The 26058-nt window shown below is 48.5% G+C and overlaps 1 protein-coding gene and 5 non-coding genes across 6 annotated transcripts; 5 read left to right on the top strand and 1 right to left on the bottom strand.

Annotated features, from left to right (window-relative positions):
- Positions 1 to 4783: 4783 nt before the first annotated feature.
- On the bottom strand, positions 4784 to 4947 carry LOC118586446. Its single transcript, XR_004945332.1, has one exon. It is a non-coding gene; the product is annotated as a U1 spliceosomal RNA (small nuclear RNA).
- A 2546-nt stretch (positions 4948 to 7493) lies between these two features.
- LOC118586209 (collagen alpha-1(I) chain-like) lies at positions 7494 to 18355 on the top strand. The gene is made up of 7 exons (XM_036191358.1): positions 7494 to 7825; positions 8574 to 8735; positions 13714 to 14012; positions 15355 to 15526; positions 16150 to 16739; positions 17765 to 17849; positions 18040 to 18355. Exons 1-7 carry the CDS (start codon positions 7494 to 7496, stop codon positions 18353 to 18355), a joined length of 1956 nt encoding a protein of 651 aa, XP_036047251.1.
- On the top strand, positions 7888 to 8051 carry LOC118586476. The gene has a single exon (XR_004945359.1). It is a non-coding gene; the product is annotated as a U1 spliceosomal RNA (small nuclear RNA).
- LOC118586457 lies at positions 15589 to 15752 on the top strand. Its single transcript, XR_004945342.1, has one exon. It is a non-coding gene; the product is annotated as a U1 spliceosomal RNA (small nuclear RNA).
- Positions 16722 to 16795, top strand: Trnan-guu. Its single transcript has one exon. It is a non-coding gene; the product is annotated as a tRNA-Asn (tRNA).
- Positions 18349 to 18420, top strand: Trnah-gug. The gene has a single exon. It is a non-coding gene; the product is annotated as a tRNA-His (tRNA).
- The last annotated feature ends 7638 nt before the right edge of the window (positions 18421 to 26058 follow it).

Below are 26058 nucleotides of genomic sequence, written 5' to 3'. Positions count from 1 at the left end.
ATGCAGAGCTCTGGCTGTAAATTCGTTTGCTAATCTTAGAACGTGCTTTTGAACTCCGGGCTGGCCAGCCACCCGCGTCTGGGGCCTGCCCGACTCCTAGGATTCCAGAGAGTAAAACAACACACCGAGGCCAGTGGGCGTGTTTGTCAAGCTTGCACATGAACCCGGCTTAAGTCAGCTCGGTGCCTCAGACCTCCCACCACCCGGCTCCACCTGATTTCAGTCTCCAAAGTCGCCTGCCCTCTACTGGTCACCACCGCCGCGTGCTTGCCCACTCAGGGACTGTCCTCACAGTCCTTACCCCGCAGGCCGGCCTGAGAGTGGGAAGAACCGCTGTACCCGGCCGCCTGCCCTGGGGCTTGTTCGCCTTTTCCAGAGCACGCCCAGCACCTCATGAAACACCCACGCGTGTGCGGTCGGGGAGAAAGACACCACCACGTGGCTTCAAAAGGAAGAAAATGTCAGGGTTCCAGAACGAGAAAAGCAGACCGGCCCTCGCTTGCGACTCCATGTGCACTAAAAACAAACCGATTTCCCACCTTTCCAGGTAAAGTGACCTCATCCTTGGGTCTCCTCCAGCGGCTGTGTTGAAAACAAAAAGCCTAGCCTGTTTACTCAGGCCAGTGATCCATCGACTGTGGCGGGCAGAGGCAAGAGGATCACCTATGCAAGGCCAGCCTGGTCTATAGGATGACTTGAAGGTCACTCTCTCTGTGGGATTCAGTAACACCACAAAATCAAAGGATAAAAGGGGCTGGACCCAGAGCTCAGGGAAGAGGACTCACAAGCGCAAGCCGCGCAGTGAAACCGGGGAATTGGACCACTCCATGGGTAGAAAGGTTTATTGGGCAATTTAAAACTGCTGTGGCTATCTCTCGAGCCGCAGGAAGAACAGCAAACGGTGGGGAAATCCTTGCCCGTTTTAAGGGGAGCAGGTAGCTGCGGAGGAGGGACATATGCAAGCAGAACCAGCCTGGGGATGAGTGTGGAACTTTCATGTGTGTTACAGGCATGTGTGAACAGGACAGAGAGCCTGGGAGCTAGTGTGGGGATTATAAGTGTTCTGGGTATACGGTAATAGGGAACCAGATGCTCCTGTCGCTGCTGGAGGTAGTTGGCTGTAAAAGCACGTAAGGGAAGTAATGGCTCTTTCTGACAGAAGCCAGCAGCATGGATTCTGTCCCAAGTACTGAGAGAAGAAATAGCATACAGATGGCAGAATGCGGCCATCTCAGGAGAAGCCCATGCTTAGCAGAGGGCTTTGGTGAACACAGATGCCTGGGAGAAGTGGGAGTGTGGGAAAACCAGGACAGACAGCCACATCTACTGACATGGCATTCCGAATATGGAACTTGAAACCAAGATGGCCTGGCTCAGAATCACTGTGCCTCTGCCAAGCAAACTGACTGTGTATCTGCTTAAAACCAGAAGAGAGATCATGTGACAAGCCTGAGGTTGACCCAAATTCCTCATGACCTGCCGGTGTCTACATAATCATTATCTAACGCCTGCTCCAAACCAGCCATCTTAAAACAGAACAAAAGCCTTCTGAATGTGCTCTTCTTCATGGTGACATATGCCTGCAGCCCCAGTCTTGGGGGGTGGGCAGAGGTGGTGTGGGCAGATCACCCTAAGTTAGGCCAACTTGATACCTGGAGTTCCTTGTCAACTAAGGCTACATAATGAGATTCTGTCTCAAAAACAACAGCTACAAAAAATAAAATTGAAACAACAAACTTTTAATTTCATTTTCATTTGTTTATCTTTGGTGTGTGCAGACGCACATTTGGGAGCGGGCAAGAAACCATCAAGCCAGCCCCCAAATAGGCATCTTTGTTTCATTTTGTTTGTTAGTTTTCTGGGGGAGGTCTTTCTGTGTGCTGGGAATATATGTTGTTCCCATTGGTTAATAAATAACCAGTTTGGCCTATGGCAAGGCAGCTTAGAGGCAGGTGGGAAATCTAAGGAGAGAGACAGGAAGGAGAAGGTGGAGTCTGGAGAGACGCCAGCCTGCCGCCCGAGGAACTTGCCAGCAGACTGGTAAGCCATGGAACATGTGGCAAAACAAAGATGAATAGAAATGGATTAATTTCAGATATAAGAGCTAGCTATCAAGAGGCCCGCCGTAGACCATACAGTTTGTAAATAATATTAAGCCTCTGAGTGATTATTTTATAAGCAACTGCAGGACCGCGGGGCCGATTGGGACCAGAGAAACCTTCCAACTACATGTATTTATTGACTTGTTCATTTGTTTATTTATTTGTTTGTTTAGACAGGGTTTCTTTGTGTAACCCTGACTGACCTGGAACCAGTTGTGTAGACCAGGCTGGTATCGAACTCACAGAGATCCTTGCCTATGCCTCCCCAGTGTTAGGACCAACTACCTATCTTAAACAACACTGTTTCTAAATCTAGTTTTTTCCCTTCCTCTCATACTTTACTCTCACTTGCCCCACATCCCTTCCACATCCTGTTCTTTCCATGACAGGTCATCAACATTTTGAATTTAAAAACACGAAAGAGCTAGAGATGGCTCAATGGTTAGGACCCACATCTAAAGGCTCACAAGTGTCTGTAACGTAAGCTCTGGGAGGATCTGACTTCTGAGAATACCTGTACCTCCTACAAACAGTCACAAGAGAATTAAAAATAAATCTTTAAAAAATTAAAACACACACACACACACACACACACACACACACACACACAAACTATACAGAGCCCATAACAAACCATCCATGTTCCGAACACTTGACACTACCGTTACTGAAGGGACACTAGCCCACTCCAGCATGTGGCTCTGGCAGGCCTTGTCCTTCTTCCCCTTCCCTCTGTCTTGCTAAGAACCTTTAGACTACATCCCTAAAGCTAGCCACCCCGGTCTAGCCCCTTATTCGGCCACTTCCTCCTCCTGAGACTGACCACCAAGGCCCAGCTATCAAAGTATTAAGTCCAGCAATCAAGCTTCCTTTGGCTCACCTAATGAACATGCCCAATGAAAATTAAACACCTCATTGTAATATGGGGTTTCCCCTTTATTTTATTTATGTATGTATTTATTTATTTATTCATTCATTCATTCATTTATTTGTGTTTGTTTGTTTGTTTATTTATTTATTTATTTTTGTTTTTTCGAAACAGGGTTTCTCTGTATAGCTTTGCGTCTTTCCTGGACCTCGCTCTGTAGACCAGGCTGTCCTAGAGCTAACTCTGTAGACCAGGCTGGCCTCGAACTCACAGAGATTAACCTGGCTCTGCCGCCATTTTCCTATAGGCCACATCTGTCTCCTCTCTATCCAGAGGCAGTCCTTTGTCCTCCGACAAAAATACTTCTCCCTTGTTCCCTTCTGCCTCATCTCCTTTACCACTGCATCCTAGCCTGTTCTAACACAGACCTCCCCTTTCCCTCCTCTTAAAAACTACACCTGCAAGGTCGTTTGCTGCTGTTTCCTGAGTCTGAGATCAGACACTTTTCTTCCCCGATTAATAAAGCGTCTCTCTGTGAAAACAGGTGTTTGGTGTGGCTTGTGCCTTATCCGGGTCCTGCCCCTTGCTGTGCGGGAGACCCCTTCAGTTATAGATTGTAATCTGTTTTAAAGTTCTCTTCTGCAAAAGTACACGCACTCACTGAATACCCTTGGAACAAACCAGAAAAAGCGTAAATAAGTACGGAAAGATATTTCTTTTTAGCACCTTACGTGCTTTTATTAACAGATGGACATTGGTGGAGTCGTTTTGTTTTGATATCTCTACAGAGAAAAGGTCCGAGGAAATCATTATCACGTGGAACTGGAAGGCGGGCTCACTTGGTTTGTGGAGAAGGAAGCCACTCGAGGTCGGTCCCCCCTTGTCTCCCCTTCTCCCCCCAACACACCCACACCCAGAACACACACACACACACACACACACACACACACACACCAAATGAGCGTTATTAGGAGGGAGCACACGCACACACACACACACAGAATGAGCGTTATTAGGAGGGAGAACACACACACACACACACACACACACACAGAATGAGCGTTATTAGGAGGGAGCACACACACACACACACACAGAATGAGCGTTATTAGGAGGGAGCACACACACACACAGAATGAGCGTTATTAGGAGGGAGAATCCGGAGTCCACGCGGGGCGCGATCCAGCCTTGAGCTGCGAGAGCAATCAGGAAGGAGAGTGAGGAGGGAGCTAGCCCCAAGTGAGGGAGCCGGCAGGAGAGGCGGGTGCCCTGGGCAGAAGGACGCGGGAACAAGCTGTCAAAGAAGCGGAGGGAAGAAGAACGCGCTCTCACTTTTACAGTTTCGGGAAAACTGGATTTGCTGCCTCAGCCAAGATCTATGCGCTCTGAGGAGGTGCTCTCGGTTCTTTTGTCTCAGGGGACACACTGCAGGTTGGGGACCCTGGCCTGACTTCGGGGAGGGAAGGCCGCCGGATGAGGTGTCCGTGTAGTCCAGGAGCTGACTGCAATTATGTTTATCCGGACGATCCAAGGGTTCCAGGTCTCAAAAGGGGAATTCTTGGCTTAAGAATGTAGTAAACATTGGCCTCTGAAAGCGGAGTCAAGGTCAACAACCTACCAAGGGAAAACCCTGGAGAGTCGGAGGCCTTAGGGGGTGGGGAAGGCAGAAGCACCTGCTCCGTCACTTGAGACAGGGTCTCACTTAGCACCCAGACTGGCCTCAACCTCATCGAGGATCAGACGCACAGGGTAGAGACTAATTAGTAACTTGTCGAAGTAGGAGTCAACAGTCTTACTTTCTGCACACCAACATCAGGGGAGAGCGCGCACGCAGTCCCCCACTACCACAAATTCTGCAGTCGAGTTTCCCGCATTTGGGGAAATCGCAGGGGTCAACACACCCCAAGTGCAATGGGTGAGCCTCGCCCTGGGAAAACCACCTGCTTGATCATGGTGTCTCCCCTGCCAGGTAAGTATGCTCGTCTCCCCGACACACACCACTCAGCCACACCGGCCCTGCGCTCTCAACACACGGTCACTTCGCCGCCGGCGATCCCGGGTCACCGCGCACCCGCGCCCGCTTCCTGCGCTCCGCTGCCACCCGCGGACCCGCGCTCCCTCCCACGCCGCGCGCGAAATCCCTCGCGTTTCCGCAGCGGTGCGGACCGGCAGCTCCTGCGCGCCCCTCATCTGCATAGATCCCGCCCATGCCCGTGACTTCGAGGATGACGTCCCCGTCCGCAGCCAACCAGTGCGCCCCCCACCTCGGGGGTGGGAGTGGGGGAGGTGGAGACAACCTGCCGGGTCCTTTTCCGCACCTCATCTGCATAGACCGCGCCCCTCGCCTGCGCCCTGTTGGCTTGGTGCACATTCTCTCTGGCTTTTTAACGCACTTCTTGGTTTTCTCCGTGTAGCCTTGACTGTCCCGGAACTCGCCCTGTAGACCAGGCTGGCCTCAGAACTCCAGGGATCCGCCTGCCTCTGCCTCTGCCTCTCAGGTGCCTCTGTGTGTGCGCCACCACAGTCGCCTTTGGTTACTTTGTCTTCCTCTTTTTATTTATTGTATGTCTTTTACGTTTTGTATCTTTATCCCATTCACTTCCCCGTCCCTTCGCATCCGCCCCTCCGCCCCTTCACCACCACCCCCTCCTCAAATAAAACAAAATTTAAGAGAAGGGCAAAAAACAACGGGGATGGGATTTTTTATTTTATTTTATTTTTTTTAATGTCATCATGCAAGCTACAGTTTGGAGACTCTCTTGCTTGCCTCCGTTGAGCTGGAGTGTTGAAGGACCAGAGACAAGTCATCCAGAATTTTCTCCAAACCCTAAATAGCTGTGGGCTGCCCACTGCTAAGGCCTAACAGCCTTGTAACTGGTTTTGGTGTGTACGAACAGAGTCCGAGAATGTGGTCAGGGAACGTGGGAGCCAGCCCTACACCAGAGGTCTCCCTGCTTTGAGCGGTCGGTCCTTTCATGAGCACAAGGAGCCTGTGTGAAAGGAAATCTCACTGAGGCCTCCATATTTGTTACAAGTTTAATGTCTTCCAGTAAGAAATCTCTCTGCACTCTCTGAACAGGCTTCTCTAGTGTATATAGACCATATATGCATATAGACATGGGCTTGTGCATTCTGTATATGCTGTCATCCTGAGATCTCTCGGGGCCCAGCTCCAGTACTGTTATGGCTAAAGCAGCTTGTTTTTATGTTAGGCATCCATCTTTGTACCCACCAGCAGTTGACTCCAGTCCCTGGAAGATAAGTTCCCAGTACCCCCAACTCACAGATCCCCACCCAGAAATGTACAGCTGTGATTCTCTACTTTTTATGATGACTAATTGCTTTTTCGCTTCTGTAACTTGCTTACACAGATACCCAAAGACTGTCTTGAGTTGCCTAAATCACTTGACAACATTTTTGCTTGCTTGCATGGATATTGAAGGACTTCATTTGGTTTTCCCCTTTAGAGATCGTTCCCCATACCCCTCCTTTACAGCAATCTGAAATTTGGTTCAGAGATTGTTCATCCTGCTAGCAGCTAATCAATAAATCCTTTAATTACAGAGAGATTGAGTCTGTTTTCCAGGGGTCACGAGATCCTAACAGTTACAGTTTGAACAATTTAAACAGAGAGGAGACTGTCAGTCAGCCCAGGCGCTGGGGCAGGTGGCCAATTTACACAGCAAGAATTGCCTGAATTAGTTTTTGTTATTGTTTTTTGAGACAGGGTTTCTCTGTGTAGTTTTGGAGGCTGTCCTGGATCTCACTCTGTAGTCCAGGCTGGCCTTGAATTCACAGGGATCCGCCTGCCTCTGCCTCCCGAGTGCTGGGATTAGAGGTGTGAGCCCACACCCCTCCCCACTCCACTCCGCACAACCTACCCCACCCCCATCCCACAGCTGAATTGTTTCTTAAGCACAACAGTGATGTTCTTTTCGAATAGTGCACCTTTTGCATCTGGCAGAATTATGCTTTTCTAACAGGAGTGCTGAGTAGTTAATGGCAGACAAGGACTTAATGGTGGTTGTGACCCTGAGGTGTCCGGTTGAGCTGCCTGTTAGAGACTTGTTCTGTGATACAGGGATGGTCCTAAAGGTTGTTTCCCAGTCAGGGGTGTCTCCTTTTATTCTGGGCATGGAGACTAATGGAGTCTGGGCAATGTTTATTTCATTAGAAGATACTTTCTCAGCAACCCCAAACTTCAGTCCTGGCACAATTTTTCTTTCTGTCACAGCCTTATAAGTGCACCACTTACCTTCAGTCACTGCCAGAAGACTCAAGCTTAAACAAATGCTTGGAAATTACAATAGTAGAATAGAAACGGAATAAGAATTTAAAGACAACGTGAAGGCCCTGCCCAGTGGCGCACGCCTTTGATCTCAGAGAGGCCCTGAGAGGCAGAGGCAGAGGCAGAGGCAGGCGGATCCCTGGAGTTCTGAGGCCAGCCTGGTCTACAGGGCGAGTTCCGGGACAGTCAAGGCTACACGGAGAAAACCAAGAAGTGCGTTAAAAAGCCAGAGAGAATGTGCACCAAGCCAACAGGGCGCAGGCGAGGGGCGCGGTCTATGCAGATGAGGTGCGGAAAAGGACCCGGCAGGTTGTCTCCACCTCCCCCACCCCCACCCCCGAGGTGGGGGGCGCACTGGTTGGCTGCGGACGGGGACGTCATCCTCGAAGTCACGGGCATGGGCGGGATCTATGCAGATGAGGGGCGCGCAGGAGCTGCCGGTCAGCACCGCTGCGGAAACGCGAGGGATTTCGCGCGCGGCGTGGGAGGGAGCGCGGGTCCGCGGGTGGCAGCGGAGCGCAGGAAGCGGGCGCGGGTGCGCGGTGACCCGGGATCGCCGGCGGCGAAGTGACCGTGTGTTGAGAGCGCAGGGCCGGTGTGGCTGAGTGGTGTGTGTCGGGGAGAGGAGCATACTTACCTGGCAGGGGAGACACCATGATCAAGCAGGTGGCTTTCCCAGAGCGAGGCTCACCCATTGCACTTGGGGTGTGTTGACCCCTGCGATTTCCCCAAATGCGGGAAACTCGACTGCAGAATTTGTGGTAGTGGGGGACTGCGTGCGCGCTCTCCCCTGATGTCGGTGTGCAGAAAGTAAGACTGTTGACTCCTACTTCGACAAGTTACTAATTAGTCTCTACCCTGTGCGTCTGATCCTCGATGAGGTTGAGGCCAGCCTGGGTGCTAAGTGAGACCCTGTCTCAAATGACGGAGCAGGTGCTTCTGCCTTCCCCACCCCCTAAGGCCTCCGGCTCTCCAGGGTTTTCCCTTGGTAGGTTGTTGACCTTGACTCCGCTTTCAGAGGCCAATGTTTACTACATTCTTAAGCCAAGAATTCCCCTTTTGAGACCTGGAACCCTTGGATCGTCCGGATAAACATAATTGCAGTCAGCTCCTGGACTACACGGACACCTCATCCGGCGGCCTTCCCTCCCCGAAGTCAGGCCAGGGTCCCCAACCTGCAGTGTGTCCCCTGAGACAAAAGAACCGAGAGCACCTCCTCCTCAGAGCGCATAGATCTTGGCTGAGGCAGCAAATCCAGTTTCCCCGAAACTGTAAAAGTGAGAGCGCGTTCTTCTTCCCTCCGCTTCTTCGACAGCTTGTTCCCGCGTCCTTCTGCCCAGGGCACCCGCCTCTCCTGCCGGCTCCCTCACTTCGGGCCAGCTCCCTCCTCACTCTCCTTCCTGATTGCTCTCGCAGCTCAAGGCTGGATTGCGCCCCGCGACGGCTCCGGATTCTCCCTCCTAATAACGCTCATTCTGTGTGTGTGTGTGCTCCCTCCTAATAACGCTCATTCTGGGTGTGTGTGTGTGTGTGTGTGTTCTCCCTCCTAATAACGCTCATTCTGGGTGTGGGTGTGTTGGGGGGAGAAGGGGAGACAAGGGGGGACCGACCTCGAGTGGCTTCCTTCTCCACAAACCAAGTGAACCTGCCTTCCAGTTCCATGTGATAATGATTTCCTCGGACCTTTTCTCTGTAGAGATATCAAAACAAAACGACTCCACCAATGTTAATAAACAAGCCTTTTCTTCACGTAAGGTGCTAACTGCCGTATTTATGCTTTTCCTGGTTTGTTCCAAAGGTATTCAGTAAGTGCGTTATACCTTTGAAGATGAAGAGAACTTTAGAACTGATTAGTCTGCAGTGGTAATTTCAAGTGGTGGGAATTTGGATGGCTGTTTCTGGAGTCTTTTTATATGAAGAATATAGGTCATGAGGACATCCTGTTACAGGATTTTTCTCTGGTGTTAAACAAACGCAGTTCTGTTTCTTAGTGTGGTATGGAGGCACAGTGATTCTCCGCATGTTTTCAGGGGCTAAACTGCCTAAGTCTCAAATTCCCCTTTCAAAGCTCATATCACCGATCTTCCCAGTTTTCTCACATCCCATCTCCCAAGTATTGTGACTCAGACAGTCAGCTAACCTGATGGTTAGAGAAGGTCAAATCCTTCCACTCTAGGGCTAGCCAGGTACGACTCAACCGAGGACACAGGAGAAGCAGTGAATTTCACTGGGGTCACTTACAGAAGCAGAAACAACTCCAAAGACAGCTGCAACCCAGAAGCCCATGAAGCGTGGCTGACAGCTCACAAAAGCTGGGAACCTGGAGTGCATCGCACAGCCCGCAGGCAGCTCAACGGGTGTGCTTCCCAGGCAGCCCAGGAGGTCAGAGGGGCTCTCTGCAGATCTTGCAGCTTGTGTGCACGCTTGTGAGGGCAGGCCCGAGTGAATCTGGTCAGTTTCCGTGACTTCCTGAAGCGATTGAGTTATTTATTCCTTGAACTTCTTGCAGGATACAATGTTTCACTTCATCTCCTTTTAACATCCTGTCTTCACTTCCCCTTAGATCGCCTGATGTTTTGCTTCCCCTTGAAATCCTGTCTCTTAATCCTCCAATAAGGAAGGTGTTAACTTCCCAGGAACTGCTACACATCAGCACCCCTCCCAGGAGGCTCTTGGGGCCTGCTTGGAGGGGGCAGATGTGGAGGAGGAGTGAATGCCCCTCCAGCATCTGCTTACCATGAGTCCCCTGACATCCTGTTATCTATCGGCTATCTGGGGCTTGCCGGTGGGGGCCATGTCTATTTCCCTGGACTGGTCTTTTGTTCCCTTATAAGCCTTGCAAACATAGCATTACTATAGGGGTGCCGGGGGGTCTTTCAGATTAATGTACCAAAGTGCCATGTTCAGGGCTGTTGTGTCCCAAGCTCAGTATCCCTAAGATGCAAAACCCAGAATCTAAATCAGTGATGTCAAAGACTGGGAAGATTAATTCCAAATGCTTACATCCATACAAAGGAATGGGTTTGTATTTATTACATATTTTTTCCTCTCAGGTCTATGTGTCCAAAGCTTGTTAAGAAAACAGCAGTCCCCTAAGGAATGTCATTATCCAGGATTGCAGCCATCTTGTTTGGTATTCATCTCATCTCTGGTAACTACTGTCTTTCCTTGCTTCTTTCGTTCTCCATGCAAGGCTGTCAGACCTGCCTGCAGAGGGAACTTGGAGCTTTGGGTTCCCTCCCTAAGCCATGTCAAGGGAGCCAGCAAGGATTCTGCCCCCAGGCAACCTTTGAACAGCTTCCAAGTTCTGTCCTGAGAGTTTGGCCAAAGCCTTTGGCTCCAAGATGAAGACGCTCTAGCTGTTAGGCTCCCGAGGCAGGGAAAGACCGGCTCCTGAGGACGACATTCCTGAGCTCTGCTCTTCTCCCAGCACCACCCGAAAACCATCAGCAAAACAAAATCTGGAAAGATAGAAGTCAACTGCAGAAAGGCAGTCCCGGCCTCTGCTCCAGCCTGCACTGCAAAATGACCAGCGCAGGGGGCAGAGACCCAGGGTTTCTATGTTCTGGTAGGACCTCGCGCCCCAGGCCCAGTCGCCCTAGTGTGGTGTGAGCAATTTCGCCCTCTCTGGCCTTTCTGCACCGGCTCAGGACCTGGGACCTTGCTGCCCCGGGGGACTCATACCTTGGACAGAGGGCTGAAGTGTCACTGAAATGAAAGAAAACTACTTTCTCCCACGGTAGACATAAAGATCCCACCGAGAACCTTGAACATGCCGACTTCCATGGAATCAGGCTGCCTTGTTGAACTATTATCAAAGGGGCTGTAACAATACAAATTTGCACTCCTGGGCTCTTTTGCCTGGTTTCCGGGTTCACTTCTCCCAGAATCAATAGGGAGAGGTGAATTGGCCTTGTCTGTCGCTTAAGCCTAGAGCTGACCCTCCAGCCTATGCCTCTCAAGTGCTGGAATTACAGGAACTCACAATTTTTGTTTGTTTGATTGGAGTTTTCATGTTTTGCTTTTTGAGACAAGGTCTTAGTAGATATTGTTGATGCAAAACAAGACAAAACACAGCAGTCATCTTAAAGGGAATAAGAGACAGTTTTAGAGTCATTTAGAGTGACCGAAGCCCAAGAAAACAGACTTAGGTTTCTCCAAATTGCATGTTCCAAAATGGAAGCTGTTTCATGAAGTTTTATGGTTTTAAGATCGAAAAGAGTCATAAAATCAAGCAGGTTTAAAATACATTTGTGGGTACCTCAGGGAGGCTTCTACAGCAAAATGGGGGAAGCTTATCTATAAGCCCAAGACACCGATGACATTCTTAGCCAAATCAGGTTGGCTGTGGGCATGTTTGTTGGGGGTTATCTTGATTAGATTAATTGATTTAATATTAATTGATTAGATATCTTGATTAGGTTGAGGTTTTAGAACCTGCTGCCCACTGTGGGTGACACCATTCTGTAGGCAGAGTGTCCTCAACAGTATGAGACTGGAGAGAGAGAGTTCTAGCATGAATGCATTGATTGGTTCCTCTCTGTTTCTTTAATAAGGATGCAAAGTGATCAGCTGCCTCTGTCTCCAACCACTGACTTCCTCAAAATGATGATGGACTCTAGCCTGGATCTGTGAACTATAGATTAACCCTTTCTCCCATAAATGGACCTTGTCAGGGTATCTCATCACAACAATAGGAAAGGGGAAAAGGGCAATTCCTTTCATTAAACTTACCATGAAAGCACCAGATAGGTGTACAATTTGGTCTGTATACTTCACTGTTTTATAAAAAGTAGCTGGACATGTATCGCGTTTAATGTGATATTTTGGATATTTTGGGGTGGGGAAGGACAGGATTTCACTAGGTATCTCAGGCTGACTTGGAAGTCCATTTGCTCATCCTGCCTAAGCGTCCCAAGTGTTCAGATTACAGGCATTAGTCACAAGGTCAGGCTTAGTTTTATTACACTTATTAGATGTTATCCAAAATAGTCCACTGAGGCAGGAACTCTCATCTCAGAATTTGTGGGAAGGAAGGCCCAGTATTTAAAAACATCCACCACAGAAAAGAATGGCAGGACTACATCCCTGGATCAAAACAAGACCTCAGCGAGGATGGCTTGGTTCTTGCGCTTTGCTCAGAAAAGGCAAACGCAGTTTCAGGCTCTCAAATGCCTTTTCATTGGGTCACACGCACTTATGGTGCCGTGATGGGAAGACTGGAGAGTGGAAGGGCCATTTTACCACACCGTAGAAATTACTTATGTGTCTTGAATTCGAATCCACATTACTTTGATCACAAACAACACAGAGTACTAGCAACTGTGAGATCACCGTGAGCCGCAGGAGCACCACCAAAGACGCAGCTGCTGTGGATATCACTCTGTATAAATAAAATGGTGTTTGGCCAGTGGCCAGGCAGGAAGTATAGGCGGGACAAGAGAGAAGAGAATTCTGGGAGGTGGAAAGCTGAGTGGAGAAAGACACCGCCAGCTGCCGCCATGAGAAGCAACGTGTAAAGACACTGGTAAGCCACAAGCCATGTGGCAAAGTATAGATAAATAGAAATGGATTAATTTAAGATAGAAAAATGTAGATAACAAGAAGCCTGCCACAGCCATACAGTTTCTAAACAATGTAAGTTTCTGTGTGTTTACTTGGTTGGTTCTGAGCATCTATGGGCCTGGCGGGTGAGAGAGATTTGTACTGACTGTGGGCCAGGCAGGAAAACTCTAACTACACGCAGCTTCTTTACTGAGGGGAGCCATAAGCCTAAGCAACACTTGACACACATGCTGCCATATTTGGACTTCTCTCCTCTTTTCTTAGATCTAGGCCTTGCTTAAGTCTCCAGAACCTCTTCTAAAAATACCAGAACCTCTTCTCAGAGATCAGATGAAGGAGCTACAGTTAAGCAATTAGGCAGTTAGGCAAGAGTAGACAGATAAGCCCCAGAGCAACATTCCCTGCTGGCTGAACAGCCCATGATTAAGTCCCTTCCTGCTTGCAACCCCCTTTGCCCACCTATATATGCCTTGAGAGGAAAATAAAATTTTGGAGCTTGATCAAACATCTTGTCTTGCTCTCATTCTTTGTCTCTTGTCCCTTCGCCGGCCCTCCCTTCATGTCCCTGTCGAGGACCCTGCTGGCCGGGGCACTTTACTGTTTGTCAAGTGTAAGTGTAAAAACCAGTGGCCGCCGTCAAAAAAATCAGACACGTAAACCCGGCGGTGGTGGAGCACGCTGTTAATCCCATCACTCAGGAGGAAGAGGCAGGTGGATCTCTGTGAGTTCCAGGACAGCCAGGGCAACACAGAGAAACCCTGTCTTAAATCCCCACCCCACTCCCCAAAAATTCAGACGGGTAAAGGTCGCTTCTTTCTTCTGCCCATCCCCGATTTGCTCACACAAAACACCCATTCCCTTAACCTGCTCCCCACCCCCAACCCCGTTAGCCGCGCCCAGCAAGTGAGCATCTCCGAGGGCCTAGGCTCTAGGCTCCTGTGCTACCCTCCCCGTACCCCGCTCCCCCTATCCCGGTTTCCTCCTGTTCCCTCGCGTCCGGCCTCGCTGAGCACCGCACCGCACTCGCCGCCTTCCCCTGGCGGGCCGCGCCCAGGCTCCAGCGCACACCAGGGGGGACGAGCCCTCGCGCGTCCGGGCTCGGGGTCTGCAAAGGCCCGGACCCCAAAGCGCCCTCCGCGAGCCGCCAGCGTGGAGTCCCGGCGGCCGCTCGCCCCGGGTTCGGGTTCGGGTTCGGGAGGTTCGCGCGAGCTCAGGAGGGGTGGGCCGCCGCGGTGACCATTCAGTCATCAATGATCACAACAGCACAGGGCTGTCTCCCTAACTGTCACTGTGGCTCAATCAGTTAGCGCATTCTCCAGGCGGACCCGGGGACGAGCCCTTAGGTTTTTTTTTTTTTTTTTTTTTTTTTTAGCAGTTTCCCTAATAAACAGTCACCTGCGGCGCAATTCCGGAACTGGTAAATTCACATTCCCTTAGAGTACCCACCGCTTCCATTTTTTACAGCAGCTGCTGGCACATTCCCTTTACAACTGTAGGATTCAAAACTCTCCGAGATCCTCCTTAATCCCAGCATTCGGGAGAGCGGGGCAGAAGGATCTCTTGTGAGTTCCAGGCCAGCCAGGGCTGCATAGTGAGACCCCATCTAACAACAACAAGATTGCTGCGATACAGGAGAAACCGACCAGTCAGGATTTGTCTACAGCCTCAGGCAAACAAAATAAACTGCAGTGATCTTACAGTCTCAGAAAGGGACCATCAGTAAAACACTGTTGGTTGGTTGACATTTAACTCAAGCTCTTGTAGCGTCCTGGGGGCTATAACCACTGTCTGCTGTTACTTGTTGTAGGGAAAGAGACTCTTACTTAAATTATGAGTGTTTGGTTTATTCTTTTCTAGGTTACAACACAAGCCATGCTGTTGCGATCATCGTTTGAGGACTCCTGCACATGTTTACTTCAATAGTGGAGAGATGGGGGTGCCATTGTCACGTGATGGGTTTATATCATGCTCTACTCTGAGCCCATTCTGCAAATGTATCTTCCACAGGGGTGGGGCCTGGTCCTGGTCCTGGTTAGTGTTTCCAGCTGTAACCGTGTTCCTTTCTTGTTTACTTGCCTGCACACCAAACTTTCTCCCAGCTGTCCCCAGCGCTGACCTAGGGCAATGCTGTCACCGGGACTTAGCTCAGGGACTGTGCAGCAGAGGACCCCAGTGCACAGGCTTAGCTGGGGAGGGGAGGTGGCGGGGAGTGGGGGAAGGAGAGGTGCAGCGGGGGACCCCAGTGCACAGGCTTAGCTGGGGAGGGGAGGTGTAGGGGGGAGAGGTGCAGCGGGAGACCCCAGTGTACAGGCTTAGCTGGGGGGGTGCAGCGGGGGACCCCAGTGTACAGGCTTAGCTGGGGGGGTGCAGCGGGGGACCCCAGTGCACAGGCACACAGATACTATTTTTGGACAGAAACTCACAAGATGCTTCAAAGGCCGCCAATAACTGCAGTTGTTTTCCGCGCGCGCGCGAATACACACGAACACATTCAGGAGAGGGGTGTGAGGTCTGTCACCCTTGGGTGCCAGTCGGGGGCGCTGTCTATGCAGATGAGGGGCGCGCAGGAGCTGCCGGTCTGCACCGCTGCGGAAACGCGAGGGATTTCGCGCGCGGCGTGGAAGGGAGCGCGGGTCCGCGGGGGGCAGCGGAGCGCAGGAAGCGGGCGCGGGTGCGCGGTGACCCGGGATCGCCGGCGGCGAAGTGACCGTGTGTTGAGAGCGCAGGGCCGGTGTGGCTGAGTGGTGTGTGTCGGGGAGACGAGCATACTTACCTGGCAGGGGAGACACCATGATCAAGCAGGTGGTTTTCCCAGGGCGAGGCTCATCCATTGCACTTGGGGTGTGTTGACACCTGCGATTTCCCCAAATGCGGGAAACTCGACTGCAGAATTTGTGGTAGTGGGGGACTGCGTGCGCGCTCTCCCCTGGAAATCAATGTGGCAAAAGTAGCAAACTCTTTGGTTGTAACGTGTTTAGACTTTAGGTACACCAAAAAGACTAATATAATTGTCCTTAGCGTTTTGCGTTACAAGACGCGAAGCATTATTTCAGGTCTGGATCTTTTTGTTTCATTTGTCTTTTGCCTGGCAGCCAAACAACAGCACATTTAGGAGAATAGGTCCGAACTTGGGTGCACCACACCTGGGTCCCGGGGCCAGCAACACCACTGTTTAGTAAAAATGAATCACCCCTGGAAGCCGTTGATGGGAAGCAATTCCAACTCTGCTTTTTGTTTATTCGTTCCCACCACCCCACCCCACCCGCGTGTTTTGCGCTTTAATTGAAAGAACAAAAACCCGCGGACTTTCATGCTCCTCCTAACAGAGTTGGCTTCGCTCTGCGTCCGCTCAGTTCTAAACGCCGGAGCCTCGGAGATGCCCTGGGGCTGCACCGGGCTCGCGCCTCCTCTGGGCCCCGCCGCGTGTCCCCACTCCCACCCCACCCCACGCTCGCTCCCGCCGCTCCCTCTGCACCCCCGGGTCCAGTCCCGCCTTCTCCCTCGCGTCCGGCCTCGCTGAGCACCGCACCGCACTCGCCGCCTTCCCCTGGCGGGCCGCGCCCAGGCTCCAGCGCACACAGGGGGGACGAGCCCTCGCGCGTCCGTGCTCGGGGTCTGCAAAGGCCCGGACCCCAAAGCGCCCTCCGCGAGCCGCCAGCGTGGAGTCCCGGCGGCCCCGACCCCCGGGGGGCGGAGGGTCCCTGCGTCCCCGCGTCCCGGAGCCGCCGGCGGCCGCTCGCCCCGGGTTCGGGAGGTTCGCGCGAGCTCGGGAAGCGGGTGCGCGGCGCGCGGGGCACGGCGGCGCGGGGCCGGGTGGCTTCGGGGCTCGGGCGTCCCAGGTGTGACCGCCGCGGTGACGCCCGCATCACCAAGGGGCCGCCGCGTGGCCTACCGCACCGTCTCTGTGGCGCAATCGGTTAGCGCGTTCGGCTGTTAACCGAAAGGTTGGTGGTTCGAGCCCACCCAGGGACGATGGGCCTCTGGCTTTTAACACGCTTGTAAATGCTTTCCCAATAAACAGCCACTGGGAACGAGCTCACTCTGAAAAATGCGCATTCCTAGGTTCTACTCAGAAACCCTTGAGACCCACTAAAATCTCCAGCCTATGTATGAAAGAAAGAGAAGACAAACACCCTGTCACACATTCTTTATGGCCTGGCCTCTGGCAAGAAAACAAAACAAAACAAACAAAAACAACTGAGCCTTTTTTTTCTTTTTTCTTTTTTTGGAATGGGGCACCTGTGGACAACCCCTCCCTGCAGCTCTTTGGTTCATTTCGGAATGGGTAGAGTGGGAATCCTTTTTTAATAAAAGAAAATTATGGATAACAAGTCACCAAAGCACGGGACACAGACCAGATTTTAATAAAACAGATCAGTTTTACATCACTGTTTAAAGATACGCATAGGAGAAGGGCGACCCCGCAACGTAATTGGTAATCAGAAAACCCTAGAACCCATTTAAGTCGAAAACCATGTGGTGTGTGAGAGGATGCCAGGTTTGCAGCTATCTTAGAGAAGAGTCAGACGGGGGCAGCAGGCCCTTGGACACATTGCTCTAAAGAAAACCCCGCAGAGTATGTGCTGCCCCTGAGCCCCTAGACCCAGACAATTAGGAGAAGCACACCAGACATTTCCTGCCACAGCCTAAAGGATGTTATATAACATAACTGGCATAATAAACAAAGCACCAGATATGTCCTGTGAGATGTGTTCTGTTGATATAGATTGTGCACCATAGCTGTCAGAAGGAATAGGTTTCCTGCGGATAAAAATGGAATGTCTAACTATCAGAGGAAATAGGTCTGCTGGCAAAATCGATACAATAACGTAGATGGCAGGAGGAGATGGCAGTTCCCTTGCAGCTGCAACTCTCCAATCGGTCCAAACCAAGTGTGTCTAACCTGAAACAAGCAGCAGTCCTGAGCGCCTAACTGTATAGAGTTGGAATTCCGCCAGATCGCCTACCCTTATAAAACCCTGCTTGACGGCCACTCGGGGTCTCTCCTGCTCCGCTGCCCCGTCAGGCCGACAGGGAGTCCCTAGTAACCACGCAACCATAAAAAGTCTTCGCTTTTGCATCAGAGTTGGTCTCTTGGTGATCTTTGGGGTCTCTGGGTACAACAGTGTGGAGACACCAAAATAAACCAGAGAAACGGGCAGGACGGGCCGCGTGGGAAGGAATCCCGGGACGGACGGCGGCTTCGGTCTCTGCAGACTGGCGTCCACCCAAGTCTCTGGCCCGCTGGTTTGCTCCTTGCTCCGGGAAGGACCCGTAGCGGTCTGGCCCCCCGAGGTGGCCCAGCCTGAGCGCACAGCAGGCCGTGGCAGTCTGTCAGGGGCTTGGGGAAAGTCTGCTCCTGCAGGAGTGGCCTCGACCCCGGACTCAGTCAGCAGCTGCCCTCAGCACCCGGCCGAGGCGCAGACGCGTGCCCGGCGCCGCTCCCCACGCCGCAGCGGGGACAAATCCCTGATGCACCACAGGCGCTTCCGAAGCACATGGACACCCGCCGTGGGCTGTGGCTCGCCGTGATCGTATAGTGGTTAGTACTCTGCGTTGTGGCCGCAGCAACCTCGGTTCGAATCCGAGTCACGGCACTATCGTCCGCCCACCGTGCTGCTTTCTTGCCCCCTGCGCCCCGTACCTAGCTGACGTCTTGCCACAGTCTCCAGTCTCCCGTGTTCGAGCCCAGCTGGTGGCAGGACTCAAGCAGAACTGTTACACTTCGGGGCTGTAGTCCTCACTGTCCACCCCGCTGGCTCCTGGACTCAAGGCCATTCCACTGTCGCTCACACCTGACACCTAGGGCATACTTTCCTCCCCTTACAGCAACACCCCGACCCCTATTTTGGTCCTGGTCAGTATGATACAGGGTCTGAATGTTCTGTCTGTATTTGGTCTTAGGGTAACACATCCAGTGGAAAAGCTTGTTTAATGTGTGCTGCCCCACCCCTTTGAGAGTAAAATCTTTATCTTCTCCATGCTGAATAATTATTGAAGATGAAACCCGTTCTAACTACGCAACAAGACCACAATGTCCATAGAACACACACACACCTTTATATTTATAATTCCTGGTCAAAGAGATCTGAGAAGCATGAGCTGCTGCATCCCCCAGGGATCGGTTCTCCAGACCCATTGAGAGGAGAGACTGACAGCCTAGGACGCTTCCTGCTCATCCCAGTGCAGGAGGGCAGACAGGAGACGGATTACGTCTAGATGTGCCCTGTAAGCGTGTGATGGCTTTACTTGAAACGCTTTAATTAGTTCAGTTACAGAACAAATACTATTCGATGGGCTATTTGGAATTAATTTGAAACCCATTTGACAGACGCATTTAAAAGTGGCGGAATAATCTCACAGTATAAAAGACAGAGGCTGAAGAAGAGCCTGCTTGATGGACATGCAGAAAACTGTTTTAAAATACGTTCGTGTATTTGTTTGTGTAAGCTCCCATGTGCTTGTGAGCACTGGTGCCCCACATGTTGTGGGGTAAGGCGGCAACTTGAAGGAGTCAGTTCCCCTCCACTCCACCAGGTGGGCTCAGGGAGAGAACTCAGGGGTCAGGCGTGCCTGCAGGTACCGCTCAGCCATCTTGCCAGCCATTTTGTTAAACACTTATTTTTACTTTCTATGGAAAGGTACTTTAATAAACTACGTAACTATAACATATATAACAGTTTCTAAAAATTAGAGGAGCGGTAAGCATACATATTAAAGTCTGAATGGCTAAAATTGTAATTTTACACAATAGATTTAAATTTTATTAGCTTTGAAATGCTTAAAATAGGGCTGGAAAGATGGCTCAGAGGTTAAGCCATCTGCTTAGCTGCTCTTCCAGAAGTCCTGAGTTCAATTCCCAGCGACCAAATGGTGGCAAATAAATAAATCTTTTTTAAAATCCTGAAAATACAGTAATCTTTTTAACGCGGTTCTCACATCCATAATAATTTCTGACGCTGCGTTATTGTATACATTCTAAATTCATATTTAAGAACTGTCCTCACACAAATAAGCTAAAGTCCACTATCAGAATAAATGGGATGATTAGAATTTACCATCAACATTAGTTATATCTCCTTTACTATGTCACATTTCCGAAAGAAACTGATAACTTATTTATCAAGCCTATCAAGAGGATTATTGAAAAATAGTTCCTCTGCAAAAATTTTTCTTGTCACATTGTGAATGAACAAAGGCAGTTCTTAGAATATCATTGTTTTAACACGGATTCATTTCTTCCTTCCTTCATTTTGTTTTAAAATTTTTTCGGCTAATGAATGCTTATATATTTTTAGCAAATTGAGAATAAAAATTTCCAAATGAGTTTTTGGAACAGATGCTATATTTATTTGGCTAAAACATCAAAAAGTAAGCCGGGCAGTGGTGGCGCACGCCTTTAATCCCAGCACTTGGGAGGCAGAGTCAGATGGATTTCTGTGAGTTCCTGGCCAGCCTGATCTGCAGGCACCAGAACTACACAGAGAAACCCTGTCTTAAACAAAAACAAAAACAAAACCAACAACAACCAAAAAAAAAAAAAACCAAAAAGTATAAAAACACAGAGAGTAAAGTCTCCCCCACCTATGCCCTTTCACTCTTAGAAGTGAACAGTTTTCTTTCTTTCAAAGAATCTTTCTTTTCAATGTTTGCATATTTTTCTTAGTTTTTATCTTTTGAAAAGAGAGCAATCTTTAAAAATGAAATCTCCTTCATTCAGAGTATCACTTTCCAGTTTTTCCCTTTTGTTGAAAATAGACCGGTTTCTCATGCAATATATCCTGATTACAGTTTCCCTTCTCTCCCCTGCCCTCCCCCCCCCTCCCGATCCACCCCCTTTCTTTCTCTCATTAGAAAAGAACAGGATTCCCAGGGACAACAACCAAACATTGTTGCATAGCGAGTGTGGATTCATGTGGGTCTCGGGGAAAAGACACAGAAGCACTTAAGGATGATTCTTAGCCTTTCCAGCTGCAGGGGTCAGTCTCTCCAGACAGACTCGCATAGCTTAACAAAGGGCTTTTTTTATTGTTCTCCAATTTATACCTTTAACAAGTTAATTTCCTTATCCCAAAACCTCTTATTTCAGCTCCCCAAAGGGACAAAGCCAAATGCATTTTCTCAGTTAAGGAATACCATGGTTTTCTGGGTTGTCCCCCAACCAAGTTCTACATAGGCTTTGAACCCCTAGGAAACTCTCAGATAAGACTTCAAACAGAAAGTTCTGGAAACAAAAGGTAGCTATCACAGAAGGCAGATCAAAGCTAGGTGCTAACTCTAGAATCAAACCAGCTGTTGAAATCTGCAGGAACTCCAGTAACATATCCTTATACAAATACAACAATTAATTATATTGGAGATTATGTAGCTTTGCAGCATATACAGTCTTTTCTCTATTCTGTTTTACAATCTTATGTAAGTAAGCCCAAACACATTTTAAAGCCAATACAGTTCCTATTGCTAGCACAAGAGTAACACTTGCTAAAACAAGAATCTCTTAAAGTCATCCACAGGGTTGAGTGAGGGTATCATATCTGCAAGGCTTTCCATAACATCCATTCCTGTCATATCAGGTAACTTTTTGTAGAATTTTCCTTTTTTCTTGCTGTAAGTCATAAATCATTGGAGAAGAGTCAGGGTGACCCATCAAAAGCATCTTAACCTTTCCCAATCATACTTGCTATCATTGACCTTACATGTGCAATACAATAGGATGTAACATTCCAATCACATTTTAATTGTATCTGCTCCTTCAGTATTTCTAACCCATCTCCCAACAATATAACAGCTTGTCTCAAATCAGCTAATTCATTAACTATCTCATCATCTATTTTATTTTGTTCAAGCCAAAGCTCTGTAGAATGTGTATGCCAGTCTCTAATGAACCCAGCAGTTTGGATTTCTTTATGGAGGGCTGGCTGCTGGAGCAGTAGCAGTCAAGGCAGTAATTCCCATAGCAGTGATAATCAGTGCAACCATCCATCGTGTTCTTTCAGCGAGCTTCTGTACCAGGATCATCACAGGTGAGTCTTGCCATGGCCTCGACAGCTTCACTGACATCCCGATTGTTGGCCTTGCTCTAAGAACACATCAACTTTCAGAGGTTAGGTTTAAAGGCATACTAGAATTAACACAGGTATGAAGGGTACAGCATTCACAAGTGATGCTGTAATTATTAGAGTGCTATTGCTTAACTTTCCTGCCCATGCTTTAAGAGGGTGGAAGGCGCTTGCTAATTTCCACATGTTCGTCTGAATTGAATTGCCAACTTGCAGGAGAGAACTTGATGTTCCAACTCCATGCCATTGGATTGGTTCATTAACAGAAGACTAATTTCTACAGTTCCATTCAAACTATACTACTGCCATTTTATTTTATTTTATTTTCGAGACGGGGTTTCTCTGTGTAGCTTTGTGCCGTTCCTGGAACTCGCTTTGGAGACCAGGCTGGCCTCGAACTCACAGAGATCCACCTGGCTCTGCACCCCACCCCCCCCCCCCCCCCCCCCCCCCCGCCGCCGCCGAGTGCTGGGTTTAAAGGCGTGCGCCACCACCGCCAGGCACTGCTGCCATCTTAACTTTGAGTGAGAATGTTTTATTTGAGGGAAGCCATAGGGGCTCCAGTCAGTGATGTCTCCATGGGAGATATTAGCACACAAGGTTTCTCTTACATTGTTGCCAATGTAAGATTCCATGTTGGTAACCCTCATCTCACACAAGGGTAGATTTATGGAACTAGTGGAATTAATCTCCTGTCCTTTAAAACCAGATGCATGAACCATATGAAATCTATTATGAGAGTCTTGGGTAGTATTGACTATGGATAGTCATACATGAAATTCCATTTCCCATACAAATAGGAATTCCATGTGTGGTGATAAATTGTGTCCCCCAATATATTGTGTACCTTAATAAAACTTATCTGGGGTCAGAGAACAGAACAGCCCCTAGGTTAGACAGAGGCCAGACATTGGTGGCACACACCCTGAATCCTAGCATTCCAGAGGCAGAAATCCATCGGATCTCCGTGAGTTCAAGGCCACACTGGAAACACAGCCAGGCCTGGTGGCACACACTTTTAATCCCAGGACTTGAGACCTCCTGTCTTGCTTGGGAAGAAACACGCCTTTAATCCCAGGAAGTGACGGCAAGAAGCAGAAAGGTATATAAGGCGTGAGGACCAGGAACTAGAGGCTTTTAAGCTTTTAGGCTTTTAGCAGCAGTTCAGCTGAGATCCATTCAGATGAGGACTCAAAGGCTTCCAGTTTGAGGAAACAGGATCGGCTGAGAAGTTGGTGAGGTGAAGTTAGTTGTGGCCTGTTCTGTCTCTCTGGTCTTTCAGAATTTACCCCGATAGCTGGCACTGAGGGGTTTTGTTGTTGTTTTGGTTTTTCAGAACAGGGTTTCTCTGTGTTGTTTTGGTGTCTCTCCTGGATCTCACTCTGCGGACCAGGCTGGCCTTGAACTCACAGAGATCCACCTGCCTCTGCCTCCAAAGTCCTGGGATTAAAGGTGTGTGCCACCACTGTCCAGCTGGCACTGAATTTTTTTTTATTAATAAGACCATTTAAAATCTGTGTTACATGCTTGTACTCCCACAGTGTAATATTATTTAATCTCTTTACCCTCCTCCATTGACTGAGCAAAACCTCGGTTGTCATAAAGACCAGGTAGCCAAGAAGATTCATTAACCAACACAGGAATATCCATATCTCCCCAACTTCTGCTGTTGCCTGCACAGTTTCCACAGACACCACAGCAAGGAACAGATCTGTAACTTTCAGAAGTTTGTGAGTCATTTGAATTATCGCCTCTCCTTCGTCACACCAGTTCTTAAGCTGTCCCCAGGTCGGAAGATTCGCTGTCTGTTCCAAAGGCCTTTGTGGGAGCCCACAACTGACTCAGTTTCCCAGTTTGAAAATGAAGTCTATTCTGAGTCAATAGAGTTCAGGCTTGCTTGCTCCAGGGCTTTGAGAAAGTCCTGATTAGCCCACAGGAAGGAACATACTATCTAGCTTGACGTCAGCCGGAGGAACATGGAGACAGAAAACCAACTGCTAGGGCTGGAGAGATGGCTCAGTGGTTAAGAGCACTGGCAGCTCTTCCAGAGGTCCTGAGTTCAATTCCCAGCAACCTCATGGTGGCTCACAACCATCTGTAATGAGATCTGGTGCCCTCTCCTGGTGTGTAGCCTACATGCAGGCAGAACACTGTATATATAATAAATAAACCTTTAAAAAAGAAAGAACTGCCTGCTCCTTGATGCAAGGAACCAGTTTAATGGTTGGATGCCTGTGTTGTGCATTGTTTTACCCCTCTGTCCTTCAAGACTGTCTCTACAAATCTGCACGCCTCTACCCAGCTACTCAGCTGACTGGTCGAAAGGCTCCAACAGGCCTTCTGTAATTTTTTTTTTTTAAACAGAGGCATCTCAGCAGCCAAAGCATCCAAGACATTCCTCTTGCTCATGCTGGATTTTGATCAATCTTGATGGGATCCATAACTTCACGTCTCCCGTAGAACCATAAGCATACCCTCGGCCCCATCTCAACACTTCATGGACCCCATAAAGATGTTAACACATTTATAATATACTGGCTGGCCCAGCTCAGCAGTTTTTCCCACAATCCAATGTCTTTCAGCAGCTGTTATCCCTGTTTCATTAGCATTTAAAGATTTAAAGTTGGTAAAGCAGTATGCAGTCTGTCCCTGGGGGTCCTCATGTCCCCCTTCTGTTTAACACGCATCTCCTGTAGAGTGTGATTAGCTCTTTCAACAACTGCTTCTCTCGTAGGATTACATGGTATCCCTGTAATGCGTTTTAAGTTGTAATGTGTAAAAAAATGGTTTGATTTTACTGGAAACATAAACTCAGGAATTATCAGTTTTAATTTGTATCGGTATGCCTATTATGGCCATTGTTTCTAATAAATGTGTAATTATAGAATCAGCCTTTTCAGAACTTAAGGCAGATGCCCACTGAAATTCAGAGTACGTATTAATGGTATGATGATATATTTTAATTTTCCAAATTTTGCTAAATGAAATACATCAATTGCCAAATTTCATTTCCTTGTGTACCTTTAGAATTAGTTCCTGCAGGTAAAGGAAATTGGTTATACAAAGAACAAGTAGGACAGGTTTTTTGTTTGTTTGTTTTTTATAATTTCCTTAGCTTGTTGCCAAGTAATGGAATTTTTTTCTTAAGCCCCTACTATTAAGTTTCTTAAGAAATTCTGAAGCTTCCAACACATTTCCTATCAGTAATTGATCAATCTCTTGGTTTCCTTTTGTTAATGGTCCAGGCAACCCAGTATGAGATCAAATATGTGTAATATAAAGTGGGGAATTCCTTTCTGTGATTGCCTGTTGAGGTTATACAAATAATAAAGTTAATTCTGAATTATCAGGAATAATTTCAGCAGTTTTATATAAAATGTAATTCTTTTTGCATATCGAGAATTAGTAATTATCTTAAGAAATTCGTTAAGGTCTTATAAAACCATCAGAATGGCATATAACTCTGAGTTTTGAACCAAATCATACCGACTTTGAGGTAACCTTACTGACTCATCCTGCTTTATAGCCAGCTGTTCCTAATTTATTTGCATCAGTATAAAAGGTAAGAGTCCCAGGTGCTCTTCTACTATGCAGGCAAGAAGCTATTCAGCTCTTTTTGTAAATTGAAGTTCCTTATTTTTTTAAATTTTTTTGTTAATTTCTCTTAAGAAATTACTGCAAGCTCTTTACCAACTGTCATTAATCACCTACAATTGCAAAATTTGAGCATTAGTATAGGGTCTACAGTCTCAGCTGGATCTGTTCCTCACAATTGATGAAGTCTTATTCTTCCCTATATGATTAATTCAGAAACCCTTTAGGTCTTTAACTTTTTACACTGTTTGTGAGCTAGAAAAATCTATTCCAAAATATTATCACCCCTCACATAATGAGTCCAGTAGGGGAATGATTGGAAGGAACAGTTATGGAAATACATTCACAGTTGTGAGACCTAATCGACCCACATAGGCATTCTGTAAGTTTTGTTCTTGGGCTAATTCCCTTTCAGCCTCAGCTGTTAATTGTCTTGGACTGTTTAAATCTGAGCTATTGCAAAATTTGAACCAGATTACTTAATTCTTAAGTAGACAATCCAATGGTAAGCTGCAACCAGTTAATATCATCCAATAATTTTTTAATGTCATTAAGAGTGTGGAACTGAAAAAAAAGAGAAAA

The sequence above is a fragment of the Onychomys torridus genome, chromosome 6 (genome assembly GCF_903995425.1).
Source record: "Onychomys torridus chromosome 6, mOncTor1.1, whole genome shotgun sequence".
Lineage (NCBI taxonomy): Eukaryota > Metazoa > Chordata > Mammalia > Rodentia > Cricetidae > Onychomys > Onychomys torridus.
Note: the sequence above shows the minus strand (reverse complement) of the source record. Positions and strands in the feature narration are given on the sequence as shown.